Consider the following 20,376-nt stretch of genomic DNA (forward strand, 5'->3'; position numbering starts at 1 on the left):
ATATATAGGCCTATATATATACACATACATACACACATACATTTTCACCAATACATACACACCTACATACCTGCACACACATACATATACTGTACATACAAATTGTAAACAGTGTTAATAATACTGTAGTTAATGCAAATTACGATAGTCCTTTAACAATAATGGTTTAGAAAATTACAATAAAATTGTTGAAGTACTATTTAGTCTATTATGAAGTCTATTTAGTACTGCTCGTCTTCCAATTGAAGATATTTTGGTTCAATAAATTGGAACAGACCACACTGTGTTTGATGTCACGAAAAAAAAAATTCCACATTTACGGCACAGTACAAAATATTCAACATATTTTATGGATCATCCTTTGTTAATATACGGTTAACGTCGATTTTGATTTATGAAATAGGCCTAAAATAATGTTTTCAATGATGATACTTTAAGGCATACCGGTATCTATCTGTTTGGCTGCCTTTATTGCCTGGTAGTAGGCACATTACCGTTAGTGACAGACATACTGTGTGCTCTGATAACATCCATAATTTAATGTTCCTGATAGATTTATAATTCCGGACGAACTGTGTCAAAAAATAATAATTTATTATAGTGGTCGGTGAATTAAGCAGAGGCATTTTGTAGGTGTCAAATACAATATGGTAATTCGAAGAATTTTAAATTGCAATTCGAATATCACAAGATAGTAAATTATAAACAATAATATTAGATACGTTATTGTTCCCTCATGTGGTACCTCAATATACAATTATGAACATAAATTTTCCAATTTGACGTACTGAAACCGACACTTGAATATGAAACTGTATTTTATTATTGTACAAACAGTTCGTTACACGCTTACGATTGTCAACCCGAAGGAGCTTGGAAGGTGTTCGCGTGTAGATGCTTTGTAGGACAACAATAACCTTGTATCCTTTATCATCAGCTGTAGTCTTTGGAATTGTTGTCATCAAGAGGTTCACGATCTTCTGTTATGGACCTTGCCGTAGTCAAACTTCCCAGCTGACCAATCGGAATAGAGCCAATAACACGCGCTTGTCCCGCAAATAATTATACGTGTGAGATATAAAACAATGTACAAGGGACGGACCTTAGGAACGGTCAATTCTTTTATTTTCTTATATTTATTGAATCGTTTCATGATCTATTTCGCCATATTATTACGGCATCAATATCCTTTATTCAGATTTTGGCAAATATGTTTAACGTTTTATTATCCTCATTATTCACATCTTTTCAGTGAAACTTGGCATAATTTTAAGTTCGTTGTTTTTCTGTTAACGCTGGAATTATACAGATTATAATTAATCAATAAATTTACGTTACGGTACCTAATAAAATATTAGGTCTATAGCAATTTACCCATGAAAATAACAAGCTATACCGGTAGTCCTTTAATAATAATACCAGATTAAAAATGATACATACTATTAAAATTTACTATCCTAGTATTTATGTATCATATAATTACATTATTCAGAGAGACAAGTAAAATCATAAATAAACAGATGTTCCATAAAAAGAGGCCCTACTCTGAAGTTATGCATTGTTATAATGTTTGCTTTCGGACCTAATCTTTATTTACATATATAAGTGCCTATTTAACATGATTAATTTCTATACTTAATTTTATCTCAAGATATTATACGTAATCCTTCATATGATGATTACTGTCTTAACCATGTAAAATACATGCTACCACATGTTTCCATGGCAACAAATGAGAAAAGCGAAGAGACCATTTATCGTTAACTCTTCCCTTCTAATGAGAGAAGTAATTCAAATTCGTTTGTTGAGAACAAAGGCTTCCGAGCAGCCTGATGCGACGTGATACCGACTTGCGTGTACCTTGCGCATTGCATTGATCAGTATAGCATTGAAAGTAGATTGCTTTCCATAATGCACGGTCAAATAAATGGCACGGACAAATAATTGCAAAACCATGCACCGATGTTCAGATTGAAAAAGAATGAACTGTAGACGTAAGATACGATTTAGTCGACCAGCTTTCAAGAAAAACCCGCGAAAAATTTAAATACGTTTGTATATGGATCTATTCTTTTTCTATGACCTCATCTTTGTTTTCTTGGGTGTTTTATCCTGCTGGACAGCTGCTGCGATTCGTAACGAATGCGTTTTTTTATTCATCGACTTTTTTATTTTGTGGAAGGCCTATTATTTATTACTATACCGTAGCGACAATTATCATTTTATGTCAAAATTCAAGATAACAAAGGGAATTTTTATACTGTATTATTAAATGCATTTAGCCAGGTCGTTGTAAACAAAGAACGCCTGGAGTATCACTTGACCTGGAAAGGACACTGTCTATAAACTGTCTATATAATGCTCTGTCCACTGTCAAATTTTCTGTGACAATTTGTATTTGCCCCATAGGTATATATTGGCATGATGATGTCATATGCCTATCACAGCCATATATGGCTATGATGATGTCATATCATCCTCAGGCTGTATGCGCAGCGAATTTTACAGAATCTTGATAGTGTGGAGGCTATTGTCGTTCCCTTCTTACATCTTTGAGCCCTTTTTTACCTTTCACTAAACTTAAAACTGCAGAAAATCTAAGCAGAGTACCATAGGCCTATACAAGGTCTTGCAAATGGGGAAAAATATTGTGTGGTGTGCCCATGATGGTGGAGAGAGAGAGAGAGAGAGAAAAGCCCATGCAACCAGACACACGTTTTGTTTAGTTTGGCTTAATTAAAGGTCGATTAAAAGGAATTTTCTTTTTTATAATTGAAATAGCTGATGACAACGTCTGTATTTTAGTTGTTAGTAATTCTTGTCTTAATCGTCTTCAACACCAAGCTAATGTACTATGACGTTGACGAGCAATAATAATTAATGTATATCGAAGAAAACAGACTGAAGTGTTTATCAATTAATGCCAGGAGCATAGCTCATAATCAGTGAAAGACGATGCTTTTGCTCCGATACCTCAGCGCCCTACTCCGGGTTAATGTTGTCGCTAAATTCAATTTCTAGTCACTTAAATCCATAGGGTCAAGTTAAGGTTTTCAAGAACGTATCCTCCCACTGGAGGAGAAAAAAAATGATGTTTTCGTAACCTGAACTAATTCTGAGAAGTTTAGCATCGATTATCAACCAATATAGAACGGGCAAGTGTAGGTCCAGTAGTTAAAATTCTTCTTTATAATCTCCTTCAGGATTGATTCTGTTTCAATGTGGTTTTCACATCTTTTGTCGTGTATTAATCACACCTCTAGAAGAATCGCTGTGTATGTTGCAACTGAGCGTTAATAACGTTAATTTAATTTCGACTCCTGACATTTACAGCCATCTCCATAATGGATATTTAGCATGGAAGCTCTTCCTCCCTCTTCGCTTCATTATCGTATTCCTCCATCTTTATTATTTGCAGTAGAATACGGTCCGTTAGTTGCCGTGGTTACATTTTTTGAATGAATGGACCATGACACAATGCTGCCAATAGTTTATCGTCATCATTACGTCAGTCATTTTCTATATCATTACCATTAATCATTCAATATTATTATCGTCATCATCCACATAATCATGAGCATCGCCTTTAATTCTCGACCTCCGTAAGTCTAATGCATCATTTTAAAATATAGGCCTAATACTAAGAATCAAAGCTTCAGTACCGTAGTAAACTAGATTTGTCAAAGGTCAGTCTCATAGTATTTACAACATCATTGAATATCATTTTCTATCAACATCAGTTAGATTATTAATATTTCCATTATTAATCATCTTTAATGTCAAAAGCATCAACATTCACAGATATTTGGCCCCTTTCGGTCCAGAGGAGGAAGTTGCACTGGGCCTAAATCCCTGTGATAGGCCTACTGATAAGCCACACGTTTGTCGAATCATAGTGTACCGTAGTCAATAACTCTAGAAACGGAACTTTTTAAAACTTGACTGATTGAATTTATTTCTTCGTGTTATAGTTGATCATTTAATGGATATGCCACATTGGATAGTGATTAAGTTCTCTGATTGGCATATCCTCGGCGTTCGTGCCTAATGAAATGAAATGATCCCAAGAAAGTTAACCATGGGGCCTAGACCCATGTCTTTTAAATTTTAAATATTTGTATATCGGCATTCATGTTGTGGGCGTTATTTCTAAATTTTAACCAGTGAACATTCCTTGATTGAAAAAGGTGATTCTCATGAGTTGAATGACCTTCTGGCTACTGGCCCCAATCGGACCTGTTACTCATCATTTCTTCATCACCACCATCAACATCGTCAACATTCAACCATCATCAGCCTGTTATTACGTCTATTACGTGTTATTATGTCATCCATAATAAATTATTATTTCCTCAGAGATTGACGTGTAATTGATTTGTCGTATAAACATTCACGTAAACAAATTAACCACTGTATCAGCTTTATTGTTTCTAAAAATTGCAATTTGGCATCTGGACTGATTATGTTGATATGAGAATCTCCGTGTGTATGCCTAACGTCTTGAGCAAGTGTGTTAGTTCACTGCTACGTTGGCTCCCAGTGCGGCGCAAATTCGCGTTATTTTCCGCATCATGTGTTTGTCTACGAATTCTCTGCCTTTAAAATCGCTTAAAGATCACTGGTTTAGTCTGAAAAACCTTTCAAAATTCATTCAATTGAATTACTCGTGTATTAATAAAGATTTACCTACTTTTTCACTATGGAAATCCCTAAATTGATTTCCGGTTCGTTGATGTAAGCTCTTTTGTAAAGAAAATAGGAATTATACCGTATTATTTAGTCCTATCCATCAGGTAACTGGCAATAAAATTTGTTTATCCTTTCAAAAAAAAATTAAGTTTTTTTTAAGTACCGGTACCTAGCCAGCCTGATGGGAAGTATCGATACTTTTCTGTTTTGTTAATCGTAGTCTGTCCATTGCCCGTTTAATCAAGGTCACATGCACTCAGACAACGTGAAACAAATTATATATTTAAACATGGACCTATAGGTCCATGATTTTAATTTAAACACGATATGAAAAGAAGGGAAATACGCTACCGGTACTCCTTGAGATTGTTCCCCTATACTTTTTAAATTTAAGTATTAAGGTTGTGTAAAGTTTCATTGGTGTAAGGAAATTTTGCGTTTAATAATAATTATGGAATCGGTTTACATTACGATTTTGCCTTTTTGTACAATAATAAAGATTATTACTACTATTTAGGCATAGTAATATTATTAATATGCAGAACAGTTTAATGTGTCTATCGCATCATAGTATACAGCACTCTTGTTTGAAGTCTCCTATTATTACTAACATCACTTGTGAATCTTTAAGTGGTCGTACTTACTACTACCAGGGAATTGCTATACCTCCATGCTACTACTACAGTAATGTACTACGTTATTTGTTAACGTGAAAGAGAGCTAATTAGCCACGCGACAAGGCAACATGTATCTAGATAATTTCTGACAGCCAATTGTGGTTTACCCCATGCTGGTAGGCGCGTGCCAGTACGGTACTGTTTAGAACGTTATCAGTGCTGTTGTAATCGTGTTGTTTTAAAAGCATGAGAGAGGGAGGGGCGTCATAAGTGCTACTTGTGACTATTTTCCAACCTCTTGTTTACTCTATCTGCCACATGTCATTAGTAAATCTCAATTATGACACTTGATGATATTAATAGTGACAATATCATAATTTATAGGTATATTTTCATAATTTTAATAAAGGCTGGCGGTATTATTACTGTGCAAATGCTGTATTTTACTATTGAATTAGAATGAAATGAGTTCTTTTTATGGATTTCAAAATACAAAAACTGGAGGCTAAAATAAATATGATTTATAGAATACCGTAGCCCTAAGGAAGAATTTGAACTCCAGTGACTGAGAGTAAGCTAACAGGTGTCTACCACCAAAAACGTCGGCTTACCCCGTAGTTCAAAAACCATAGGCCCTTATACAAATAGGTGCTTGCTTTTAATAAGCATCTAGGCCTACCAAAATATAGGCATGGGCCTACTGTATTGAACCCATGCAGCACGGAATTTTCACAGTATAATCTGTGCCAGAACAGTTTCTTGTACATTACTAATGCGGTAAGCGCTTGTATCCGGTCATTGTACTTTACAGAGTCGATCATTCATCAAATATACATCCAGATATGCATATTTAATTGTAATGATGTATACAAAGTTGGTTATTTAGACAGAATCCCATAGGCCTACCCATTGGCATTGCACTTGCTCATAAATTATATAAGGCGTATATATGGGAATAATGACCCCGACGATGTCGACTTTCAGAATCGGCGTGGGAAGGAAAGCCACTTTAAAACCAAAACGCCAAGAATTTGCAGGCATTGAGTACTACAGGCGATTTACTTTCTCCACGGTGCAGATGAGTGATACAACTTGATACTTAGGCCTATGCTGAGCGTACATTCCTTGGAAATTCCTTTATTAGAGAAGCAACACACCCGAGTTTTGGGATATACTATCTCTACAAGATGGGTAGTAGGCCTACATTTATTTTCACAACCTTGCATCACCAGTCAAATAATTAGCTGTCAGAACAACACTATAAACAAAATAAGTAACTTCTATTGACATCATCAAAACAATCATGATACAGTCAAACTACTAGCATTGCCTTTGGCCCAGGTCGAGGCTCGTGGCCTGCCACTTTTAGGCCTGTATGTGTATTAAGTTTAGGGCTAGAATGTAGCAGGACTGAGATTATAGGGACCATAAACACCAAGTACCTTGAGCATCATCTGTAATCCAAATACTTTGCAGATTTTGTGTATGATCGGATCTTATGTTCAGGAAATGATATAAGCCTACTTTTAATATGCAACGTAAGTGATGTAGGCCTATATACAACGACTCTGCCTTTTATTATTAGGTTAATCTGGTCCAAATAATATGGTCGTGGAATACATGTTGATCTGCAGACAAGCCGTTGTATTTGGCACGTGATCGGATCAGAGAACGTGAAAGTCCATCATTGACCTAATTCGCTGCTATTCGCCATTTAAAGGTTTAAGGGGGGGGGGGGGCTACACAACCAAGGATAATGTTATACTCTTTGGGGTAGTGTCTGTCGCACGCACGTATCACAATATGGAACGCCAAAGGGGCCTTTTAAAAATATAGAAACATCGACTACACTCTTGGTCGTCGTAAAAATACTGTACTCTATAGTACAGTTCGCCATGCAGTTAGGGACCAGCTTTGGGACCTGAAAATGTGGGGTGGTTCTCTGGGGTTCGGACTCCAATTAGTGGGCCAGCTTCGTGTTTAACAAGTAAATGGCTAAAAACTGCTCATGTTGCCTGGGATTTTGTCTTCGGTTTATGTTTTAATGTCGAGCCAATTGTATTGTCACGATGGGTATCTGGAAAATTGCCAGAACCAGCATGTTTTTTTTCTGGTAAACAAGTTTATGTCGAAGGCTTGAAATAGGCGGTTTTGCCAGCAAGGCAGATTGCAGCGTAGTATCTGCGACCTCTGCTATTTCCCGGAAGGAAGATAACACAATTGGGGATTGGCTTTACTTCCCGCCAACCCAGAGAGCTCATACCAAATGTTATAGAGCGTTTCAGAATTCAAGATTCGCCACGTGATACCCATCACTATCTATTAGTTCCTTTATATTTGTATAATGATCTTACCATGTTTTTCTTTTTAGTTCCGTAGTACAGTATGTTGCCATTTCAGACTAATTGCTTTCTTACAAATTCATAATATAAATATATGGCCAAATTCAAAGGTTAGATAGATCAATAATATTTATTGCTTAACACAAGGATAATCATTAAAACAACTAGTAAGCAGAGCTATGGTATTTGCATAATTATTAGGCGTACAGGGGCACGTGTAACTAAAATATATACCGTAGGGCCAGACACAGTTGTGAACTTGCACAGGATGGAAAATTCAACACCCTATACTGCGTCAGTCACTCCACACGAGTCCAACAATAAGATATTTGATACTTAGTGTACCATTATAAGATAGCGTTGTCTGTTTTTAAGATGATAAACGCGAACGATAGATACGGTATATAGCAGTAGGTCTTTTTGGATGTAATATTGTGAAAATAATTTAAACCGATCCCCTCAGTAATTGAGATAGGCCTAATTTGTATCCCTAAAGTGAATTATTGACCAAAATTGATTTATAAGTGAAACAGTGGCTACATCATTTTTTATTCGCCATGCAAATCCATGTGCTTTATAAGTGAAACAGTGTTTTACTGGGACCCAGAAAGCCTTTGCCTCTGAACCTTGACCGGAGCCTTGCAGCCCCCCCCCCCCGTACCCTATAGTGAAATTAAGACCTACAGTATTTGATAGTCTCATATATCATTCACCATAAACTCAATTGTTTTGAACTGTCAGATTATATGTTGATAACCTACTACGGTATTTGATCCTATTTTTAGATGACAACTTCAATTCTATGTATGCAGATACTTTTCAAAAAATACTTTATACACCAAATTTAATTTCTCATTTAAAAGTAGGATCAAACAGGATAACAATTACCAATTGAATCGCTGATTTAACCATTTTCTTCAAAGGCCTGAATTCCCAGCCAATCTGGATAATCTACATTATGCCCATGAAAATTCCTGAATTGGTTTCTAGAAGTTAAAGTCTGTTAATTTGGGCATGTTTGTGTAACCTAAAACATTTTTTCTTCTGGGAAATGGATCTAATTTATGTTGTACCTTTAAGGTAGTACCGGTAACATATAGGAATATAATTATAACAGTAAAGTGGGTGGAATGCTACCGGTAACATATAGGAATATAATTATAACAGTAAAGTGGGTGGAATGATGAAAAATGCTGGGTTGACTCACTACATCTTGATAGGTGCGACTTCAGATACGGTAAGTCGGCACTCCAAGTGTTTGCTGACCTTATGATTGTAAGGTTATGTGAATTATATATAAAACTTAATGAGACATCTCAACATTTGTCACTCTACAAAAAATATTATTTAAGACGTGAAGTATCGTTTCGTTTTAAATACGTACCGGTACTGCACACAAAACAAGTGATAAAATAGTATCCCGTCCAGTCGTCAATTTCCGAGACGATATCGGTAATAAGATTTTCGGGAAAAGTCGACTAATTGGCGACTGGAAGGTCATTCTGATAACTGGTCCCTTGATTTTGGATTCTCACGAGGTTACAAAATAATGTTAATTTGTACACGCACTTGTTTGATCACTTCCTATAAGACCTTTCCTATTCGGTTAAGGTCACGAAAAAAAAAAAGAATCTTAAGAAGAAAAAAAAAATCAAAGGTTGCTTTCAGGCGGATGATAGATGGACTGGTATAGCTCTTATTCCCGTATTATTTTATGATTTTGTTTACTGACCAAACAAGATCCTCAGAATAGATATATTGGCCTACTTTTATATGGGCTGGTTGCAGCGGCCACTAGTAGTGGATGTATTAATAATTAGGTCATGCAATACATAACCCTGCCTTAAAGTTAACAATAAATCACAAATATGCAATATGCAGCCAATAATTTGCTTCATAATAATATTGACGGGGCATGTAATTGGATGTCATGTAGTTGATTAATATCATAATTGTATATTATGTACAGTATAACATATTTAGGCCGATATAGGCTGTGCATCATGCATGCAAAATAACGTCGTTTAACCTCGACAACATAGTTCTACAACGGAACTCAAAATGTAATTCACAACATGCATACATAATAATGACTGATTTTTTGGCCTTTCTGTGTTTTGTATTACATGTACAGGTATTTTTTTATCTTTTGTAGGACTCGCCCACCTTTATTGAAATATTTTGACATACCTTCTTATACATACATAACAGATTAAAAAAAATATTAGTAAACTGTTTAATAAGACTCGTATCTGGGTTCCACAAAATTTCTAACAATTAAAATTAATAATTATACAGTCACAATAGGCCTACTGCAATTAAGCACTACTACATGTGCAGGTATTGTAATATATATGGCCTAATTATTAGTGTAAGTTACCGTATGTTGTTAAGTTACGTTTTATTTATAGTCTTGTATTTTTCATTTTTAATATTTTTCACTCAATTATCGTGTAAACTGTGCACGTGTAAACCGAATATAAGGCTACATAATTTTTTTTATTCGCCATGCAAATCGATGTGCTATTATTTGTTATCGTTGTATTTATTATTAATATAATAGGCCTATGTTGTTTAATCAAATATATTATTATATTAAATAGCCAATCGTTATTGTATCGTCATAATTAATTGTTCTTATAACCAATACAACAAATAGGGCACATGTCAATGGCGTACGTGTATAATGGAACGTTTCTGATAATACTTTTTGCTGTACGTATATTGACCACCGTGCCTACATCGTATTTGCTCAATTACGTATTCGAAATAAAACCTTCTTTTCCAAATGATGGACAAGCCTATAGCGACCTTGAAGCAAGTATTTTTACTTTTACTTTTGATTTATCATGTTTTGATTTTGTTTGTTTTCTTATATTTTTCTTGGACGCACCGTTTTCTACGTGTGCCACTGTTGTAAAAGTGTAGCTTCCAAATAAAGAATTATAAGAATTATCAGGAATATGAAACGCCAAACGTTCATAATTATTATTTGCAGTAGCAACCATATGAAAAGCCAAACTGATAATTATATCACAGATCCTATATACAGTACGGTACGGTATAATATGTACTGATATTCGAATGATATCGAATGTCAACAATATTATCTGAATAGATGGTATATACGTTTTTGTTTTCTTCCAAAGAATCCCCAAACATACTAATTATATTTTTTTGATATGTTAAACGCATAACGTTTATAAACATACATGTAATATTTTGTAAAGTGCTAATGTGACCGACATATTTAATATCTTTTTATTATTCTTAATATTTTCGCAGTGTTATGAGACCTGTCGCCATTGTTGATAAGCACATTAAGAATATATATATATATATATATATATATATATATATATATATATATATTAACTCAAACAGAAGAGTTCATAATATTGTGCTTTAACTTAGAAATGAAAAATATATTTTTGGCAACACTGTCTGTTTACAATCATAAATATTAGTAATTTAAATTTTATACAAAATGACTTGTCTCTGATATCTCATCCATGTAGTTGGACATGTCTGTACTCGCTATCATCGCAAGAGAATATTCTTCAATTAGTTTCTTGTAATGAATATGCTAATTTGTAGAGGTTCATTCGTTGACACCATTGAGCCGTATTTCATCGATATCTTAAAGCGACTTTTCTCATCACTGGACGTCATATGGAAATCATTATCAGACTCATCCTCTCATTCTAACAGAAAAAAAATATCCAGATCTCTGGACATTCTTTGATTGGCTGCAATAGACGCGTGACTAAACGCGTGAATGTACGCGCGACTATGACGTCTCATGAGAGAACCACTTTAAGAATTTTGTCACTTCTACGTGATCCAGTATATACTATTTGGACTATAATCCATAATATTACATAAAATCTCAAAAATACCTGTAATGCTATATCCTCGTCCTGATAATACTTTGCATTTAGACACAACTTTCAGTTTCATTTTCGATTGCAAGCATACGGTATTTCTTGATGAGAGAATATTATTATGATATCGTGTTAAATTATCAGCAACTGAGTCGCATGTCATATGCAACTGTGAATACGACAATGATGAATCGTATTGTCTTTTTGGCGTCTACTTGCTCCTTTTTAAGTAATTAAAATTCTCAGATAATAGTAAAACAAACAAATGACATATTGGCACATCGTGTTTTACAGACAATTATTATTTTCATCATCATCTTCCCTAAAATTATCTTAATTTTAGTCGTCACAGTAATTATTATCTTCACCAATATTACCACCATTATCATCATTACCTTTATCATTACCGTCATCATCATCTTCATCATCATCATCATCATCATCATCATCATCATTTAGGTTGTCGTTATCTTCATCGGCATCGTCATTACCACCATCAATATTATCGTATCACTTACCTATACCGTATCACTTCAGTCAGTATTATCAATATTATTATATTGCTGTCTCGCCAACGTAGTCTAAAGTGTTTCCTCTATCCATTGCCTTATCTGTTGAGTACTTTATTGTTGTGTTAGAATAAATAAAAAACATCAGAAATATTTTTAAGTACGTCGATCGTTTCATATTCGTTACAATCTATTACACTTAAATTGAACACATTCGTATTGCCACGCCCTCACATCTCTAAACGCTTGTTTACTACTAGGCGAGATAATTTACGATAATTCGTTCTATACGGTACTACTATTAAAATATGTCGTTATAATTTGGGGTTTTAGGATAGTTTACTCGTGATCATACTATACATCGACGAATGTGTATAATTATAATTTTGTATAGCCAAGTAGTTAGTAGTCGAGTTGGTACACCACCTTATATGGTAAATAGTCGCTGATTGCGTAGAGTTATTATGCACGGCAGAGGTAGAAATCACGCGTTTGGTTAGCTAGAATTAATCAACAATCGATCGCAGAGAAACCCTAGGGGCTAGGTAGGCTAGAATTCGTTTTGGCTTCAAACACTCGAAACAATATTTAAGATTAGCTAAGGAAAAGGTAGATGTTTTGGTTTAGGACAACACAGTTTAACCGTTAGGAATTTCTCTGGTTAATATTTACTTATGCTACTCCTCGGTTGTGTGATGCTAAATTACTGTCAGCAGTGCTGTAAGCCTAAGAAAAAAAATATGATATTGATATTATACTGTATATAATTTTTCTCCATGACTAATGAAGATACGGATTATACATAAAGTTTAAGTCAATGACGCATCATTGTCGGTGACACATCTAGGCATATCTATTATTATATCAACGACAAATCCGTCCATCTCTCTACACCTATTTGGGCATCCATTAATCCATCAGGGTTCTACCTATAGCATTCAGAATTACACATGATTTTCTGCAAACAGAAAATCATTACACATGATTTTCTATGCCCTTAATCTTTGCCCTATGCAAAGATTAAGGGCATAGGAGGCCTATTATACAAGATGTTTATGTAACCAGATGTACCGTATTCATAAATCTGTGAGAATTATATAAAGCGAGCAAAGCGTGACTATAATACGGTAACCAAAGTCATGCATGCCTACCTAGGCATACTTGTCAGATGTACACTGAAAACTTTATTTTTCGCTATTCACAAATGCAACGAGTAAGGTGGAGTTTAACTAATTGGGATGTCGTAATTATAAGGTTAACAACCACTTATTTAGGCTCACTAATCAAATTTATGACATTTTTTAAGCACTGTCACCTTGCATTAAATAAATCATTTAGACTACTAGGTAACATTTGCACCATGTTTCAATAAATATATGAGGCCATGCAGTAATGAACCTTGTTTTCTATGATGCGTTGGATGATGAAGTAATACATGGGGCCCACATTTTGTTTATTGTCAGACATATTGAAGACACGTTGGAAAGTAGATTCTATTAAGAATATTTAACCTATTATGTATCATCATAATTACAATGAAGGTCAGTACCATATTGTTTTAAAATGTAATATCCAGGATGGTATAGCCAAGCAGATATAGGCCTATATCTACTTTTCAAAGGCCTATATCACCAACACATCATCATCCTAATAATCGTTACAGTACATCACATCCTAATCCACATCACCATTCCGACTATCGTCATCATCACCACTATCGTATCATCATCATCATAATCATCATCGTCAATATCTTCAAGGCCTGTCTCTTATACACATCTAGATGTGTATAAGAGACAGGATCAAATGAAGCAAAAAATGATAGAGAGAGTGATGCCCATGGACGTTCAAGAACTGTTTATAATAAAGACGAACCATACTTAATCAGAAGGTCTAACTCACTAAATGTTATGGGTATGTTATACCACCAGTTCCAAACTGCAGCGCTATGGAAAGTTCTTTTAAAATTGCTGGAGCTAAAGTTTGGAATAATATACCATTTTTTATTCAAGAATCAACTGATATAAATAGTTTTAATTTGCAATATAAAAAAAACCTTTTTTATGGATGGATGTATTTTAATGCTTAGACCTTGCTCTGTATTTGTTTTGATTGGTAATTTTTCTTGTATTTTTTTTAATCAATTATTTATTTGGTCAAATACAGGACCATTTAAAAAACAGTTTATTCTGAAATGTTATCCTGTATAAAGATGTTTTAAATTAGGAAAAAAATCATTATCGTCGGCGGCGTCGTCATCATCATCGTTATAATTATTATAATCATCAGCATTAACCAACATCATCATCATATGAAATATTCTCAACATCATCATCATTGCCATTATCACCATCATCATCATCATTACCATTATCACTATCGTCATCATTACCATTATCACTATCATCATCTTTACCATTATCACCATCATCATCATTACAATTATCACCATCATCATCATTACCATTATCACCATCATCATCATTACCATTATCACCACCATCATCACCATCTTTACCATTATCACCATCTTCATCACCACCAAAATTATCACCATCTTCATCTTTACCATTATCACCATCTTCATCACCACCACCATTATCACCATCATCATCATTACCATTATCACAATCATCATCATTACCATTATCACAATCATCATCTTTACCATTATCACCATCTTCATCACCACCACCATTATCACCATCATCATCATTACCATTATCACTATCATCATCATTACCATTATCACAATCATCATCTTTACCATTATCACAATCATCATTACCATTATCATCATGCATCATTACAATTATCACCATCATCATCATTACCATTATCGCCATCATCATCATTACCATTATCACCATCACCACCACCATCTTCATCACCATCATCATCATTACCATTATCACCATCATCATCAACGCTGTAAAACTCCTGGATCAACGGCGAAGGCGTCACCGTCCTCCTCCATCATAATGAAATAAATGGCAAATACTAGTTTAATAATATTATTTACTGAAATATGTTAATAAGTAGACTCGCAATATTTTACCACATTAAAACACGATTTCATTTGAATGAACATCACACCAACCGCTTGGGTCAGACGTCTGACCACTCAAGAGGAAACAACGATGTTGGCTTATGGAGCGGATTGTGTGCTTATCTATACTAAAAAATATCGCTTATGTTGATTATCATCGCTTATGTTAATTGACAAACATTTGCAACTCCGAAGCACAACGTGTTATTATTACTTCCGTTTAGTATTACATTGACAAGTTGTGAAGGTCTTCTCATAACATAGAAGTTTAGAAATACACTGTGCTCAGCACTACACTTCACAATGATTGATGTCGTTCATTTATCTATAAAACAAAAACATATAATTCATATTTCGTTTCGTTTGGATAAGTTTAGAAACATTTACTTCCTTATAACATTAGACCTAAACCTAGATGTATATATATCACTGTACTCATTATTATTATTATTATTATTATTATTATTAATATTATTATCATCATTATTATTGTCATTATTACTGTCATTGTCGTTATTATTATTAATGTATGCAAATAGGCTGATTATTATTGATATTTGCTGGTCAGATGGTGTTAATGTTATTATTCTAGTCATGCAATTCGTTTGACTATTTTTTTTCTCCACTTCTTTTTCTATTTCGATGCGTTTCGGTTTCATTGTTTTGTTTTTTGATCATCTACTTTACCTTTCCATAAATTACATGTTCTTAACTTTGGTCTATCTGTTTACATCTTCGTGTCTCCAATCCGCAAAACTGTACTGTTTTCACTATCGAACGCGGTGTATTTTTCAAGCTTTCATAGTTTTGCCTCGTTTATTTTAGAAAACTAATATTTTTCCTGGCTTCATTAATTATTTATACATAGGTCTAGGTCTACCTTCTGTCAGTAAATTATCCTGTAGGGATATGGCCTAATTAGACAAGTTATACTCGGATGGCTAAACCGTTTGCCCAGCGACCGAGTGCAATATCGAAGAATAATAATAATACAATGAGCTGTTTAGCATATATTTTCTCACAGTTATGATCTGCGGTGAGTATTGTATGATAATAAGTACAGATTCACAAAGGCCAATTTACAAACACCAAGGAGACCGTCAACCGTGCATCTTCATAATTGCCCGATTTTCACACATTTTTGTTTTGAGAGCCTGCGGAAAGTAGAAAATATATAATTTTTCAGGGTCATATTTCTATTCCTTAATGTAATTCTTTGAGATGGAACTCTTAATTTGGCCTATGATATATAATAATAATATGTCGTTCTTATATAGCGCTTAATGCCTTAACAAAGCCTCTAAGCGCTTCACATTACTACCCCGGTCATTGGATCAAATACATATGGAACACATTGAACACCAAATTAAATTATTAAGTTAAATTATATTTTTATTCCATATTGTGGCTAATAATCAGCTCAGTTGTGTTGGAACCTACCAGGTACCCACTTGTACTCCTGGGTGGAGAGAGGCAACCGTAGATAAAGAGCCTTTGCCCAAGGACACAAGCGATTTGCACAGTGAGAGTTTCGAACCCCCGACCTCGAGGTTGGGAGTCCAAGCCACAACCGATGCGCCAACCGCTTCTACAATATATGGCGTTAGACATCGTGAATTGCCTAGTACAAGCCCTCTTTATAAAATCTAAAACTTATTTTATTATTCATAAAAGCAATAAACACACGGGCTTGATCATAATGATATTGGATCAACACAAAAATTTAACTCGTAACCCGGCACGTGATGATGATTTATAGTTGTTAATTAAACGTTATGAGGTCAAATATGAAGGTTATATTTTGTTGCCAGATATGGTTAGCATTAAATGCCTTGAAATGAATATATTGCTTCTCATGTTAGAAGCCATGTAAAACAAAAATTTGCTGATTGCCCTTTTGACTAAAACCTTAAAGAGAACGACCAAATAAAAGCCTGCAAAATGGAAAAGGGGAATTCTTTTCTAAATAGCTTACGGTACCCTATATTATAAAAATATAAATAATTGTTCAAATTGGTTGACAGGTCCTTATGAAAAGATTTAATTACGGCATTATTATTTAACTTGTTGGTGACGCATCCATCAGGAAAACTTTGTCTTTCGATGAAAGACGGCTAACATTAATAATTATTATTGGTTAACCTATACACATTGGTATTGTATGCATACATTTTATTTGGACTATTATGTAAATGACTTCTCAATTAATGTGGTTTAATTTTAATTGTTCTTTCAGGGTGTTTTCGATTTGTCCGGGGTTTCGTTTGACCGAGGTAAGTACAAAAATACATGTTTACTTGATATATTAAATCAAATTATTCTTACTTTTAATTCAAATAAAAAAGGAATATAAACTAAGATTTTCCATTTTTTAAACTAAACAAATGTTATTAGGGCCCTTATGGCGTTCATTATTACTGTGGCAGCTGGTATACTGACATTGGCAGAAACTTGACTTATTTAGTTTCTAGGGGGCGCTGTTCCCATTTCTTTGTCAAATTAAGATGAACACGCCTATCCTAGTTCCCTATCAATGCCTGAAAGTATCAGTGATACAAGCTTAAATGATTTCATCATTTATGTCTGATGAAGATTCGTTGAAAACGGACCAAGACGTCCGTCGGGGGTGGGGGGATTACCTACATTAACTTATAGAATAAAGCGTACTGATAATATTCAAACGTATAAAATAATACATAACATTGATAGGATTGATTTGATATTTGTCGATAGGCCTATGTAAAGTTATACGAAAGAACAGGCCATTCCTTAAAATTACGCAAATCTAAACCAATCAGAAATAAATGCATCCGCTCAGAGATTGGAGATCTGCACTGAACCGTGGGGATCTCCAGATCCCCGGTTCAATTCCCATCGCTGCCACTCCTTGTGTTTCAGTTGGAGGGCTGAAATACAAGTTAAAATAGCGCACCGTCTTTCAGATGACACGTTTAGGTCATTGGTCCCGTGTGCACGTTAAAGAACGCAGTGCACTCTTCGGAAAAGAGTAGGGGTTGTCTCCCGGTGTACTGCCCAATCATCACCAGGAGGACCTCACTGGAAATAAATCTTCTTCTAGACTTTCGTGGGCTATTCTTGGTGTTTACACCGAATAAATCCAATCCAATCCTGTTTCTCGACAGTAAATTGTGTAAAGTCCGGGTTTGATAAGAGTTGGTTTCGCCCGATAAGATGACACAAGAGGGACAAATGAGCTCTGCACTCTAAGTCCTCCTACGGTTCAGGGTAAATTCAAGGTCAAGAATTTCTTGGTTTACCAGAAAGAAGTTCAATTTCCTCAGTGATACAGCAAGTACGTCCTCGAATGTCAGGGTTGTGCTTTATTATTGTCACAGGTTAAGCAGCTGCCCGAAGCAATTTATCAAATATTATTGATTATGAATTATTATTAATTGATATTATTATTGTTAATGTTGTTATCGATTTTATTCTTGACAGCCGTGGAACTGTTTACGGATCTTGACGAGCGGAAAAAATGGAACAAGAAAGTACAATCTGAAGTTCTGGAAACAAATGAAGATTTTAGAATTTTGTACACGTGCGTATTGAATCTGAACATCTTTCTCATAGTATCCATATACGCTCCTCAAAATCACCATTTTTTGAGTTTCAATCTATCAGATTTCACTTATCTATGTTTAGCGTCATCATGTCAATATTGTCCCTGAAGTACCATATCCCCCATTGTGGCCTGAAGTATAATCAACATTTATATATTTTATTTATTTATTCAGTTATAAAACATTCACAAAGATCAGCCCAGAGGCTGAAAACACGAAATATTTACACAATTTATAAAAAAAAAAAATACACTCTTAATTACCAATTACTTTGTGAAAAATAACATCAAAAAATTGACACTTAAAAGCACTGTGTTTCAATTATTACCAACATTTTTTTTAATGTTATTAATGAGTTATGAGTGCAAATCATCTTTATTCAATCTCAAGTAAAAAGAAGACACATCAAATCCAGGTCAAGGTCTGTAGATACAGACCAATGCAGACAACAAATACACATTTAAACGAAACATCTAAAGAAAAAAAAAACATTTATCAGATTCAGACATTTAGCCCTAAATCTGCATGAAATGATCCACTCCCTGGTTTGCCCTACTACATATCTGATCCAAATATAGCCACTTTGAATGACGTCATATAGGCCTATTTATTTTCTAATGTAATTTATCATCTTTTTAGCCTTATCAAGCTGCCTCCACCATACACGAACCGTGACCTAGTGCAGTGTGTTGCAGCGAAGAAATCCGAAGAGCCGAAGCAGAATGCTTACGTGTTTAAACCCTGCAACCACCCAACTAAACCTCCTACCAAAACCACGATTACAAGGTGAGATCTGCTCGTACTGTTTGTCATCATATCACCATCTTTTACTATCATCATTTTGGTCATTGCCGTCATCGTAATATCGTCCTTGTTATCATTATCACCACCACCATCATTCCCACCAAAATCATCATCATCATCCTCTTCATCACCATCACCATCACTATCATCCTCTTCATCACCATCATCCTCTTCATCACCACTACCATCATCATCACCATCATCCTCTTCATTACTATCATCATCACCATCATCCTCTTCGTCACTATCATCATCACCATCAGCATCATTCTCTTCACACCATCACTATCATCCTCTTCATCGCACAATCACCATCATCCCCTTCATCACCATCATCATCACAATCACCATCATCCTCTTCATCACCACTATCATCATCATCACCATCATCCTCTTCATTACTATCATCATATATCATATTTTCATTAATTATTTGTCATGTGTTTTATTGCAGGGCTGAGCTATTGTACGGTGGAATGGTGGTAAAGGCCGGTGAGGATGAGAACTCTAGCCAAGTTATTGTTGTCAATCAAATCAACATGAAGGGCTGGATACCGAAGGCTATTCTACACAAAATGAATAATATCTACCCGGCTAACTTGTTCGATGATTTATCAAGCGTATGTTTGTAAATTTTATTACCCTAGTAGGGCGATAATGGGGAGGATGGTTGTGGTGTTGGTACGTGAAGAACTTGGTGACGGCAAAGGTGATGATGGTGATTGGTAATGATTATTAGTGGTGATGATGATTATTGTTGGAAAAAGTTTGCTAATGATTAGAAGGTGAAATTGTTATAATCAGTATGAAGTATAAATACTGCCAGGAGTGATTTTGATGAAACAACAGGAAATTATTGTGGCAATCATCACTTAATCCCACTTTTTTATTTTCATCCTAC

At 34.8% G+C, this 20,376-nt stretch overlaps 1 protein-coding gene across 1 annotated transcript in view; it reads left to right on the forward strand.

Moving 5' to 3' along the window:
• Window positions 1-20,376, forward strand: part of LOC117101640 — a 31,669-nt gene that overhangs the window by 7,009 nt on the left and 4,284 nt on the right. Inside the window, exons 2-5 of the mRNA XM_033241655.1 lie at window positions 17,327-17,363; window positions 18,550-18,649; window positions 19,311-19,457; window positions 19,930-20,095. Of these exons, the coding sequence (XP_033097546.1) occupies window positions 17,327-17,363; window positions 18,550-18,649; window positions 19,311-19,457; window positions 19,930-20,095 (450 nt within the window). The remainder of the gene's footprint in view (window positions 1-17,326; window positions 17,364-18,549; window positions 18,650-19,310; window positions 19,458-19,929; window positions 20,096-20,376) is intronic.

This window comes from Anneissia japonica, unplaced genomic scaffold (genome assembly GCF_011630105.1).
Source record: "Anneissia japonica isolate Jap-2015-1 unplaced genomic scaffold, ASM1163010v1 scaffold1696_len571195_cov180, whole genome shotgun sequence".
Classification (NCBI taxonomy): domain Eukaryota; kingdom Metazoa; phylum Echinodermata; class Crinoidea; order Comatulida; family Comatulidae; genus Anneissia; species Anneissia japonica.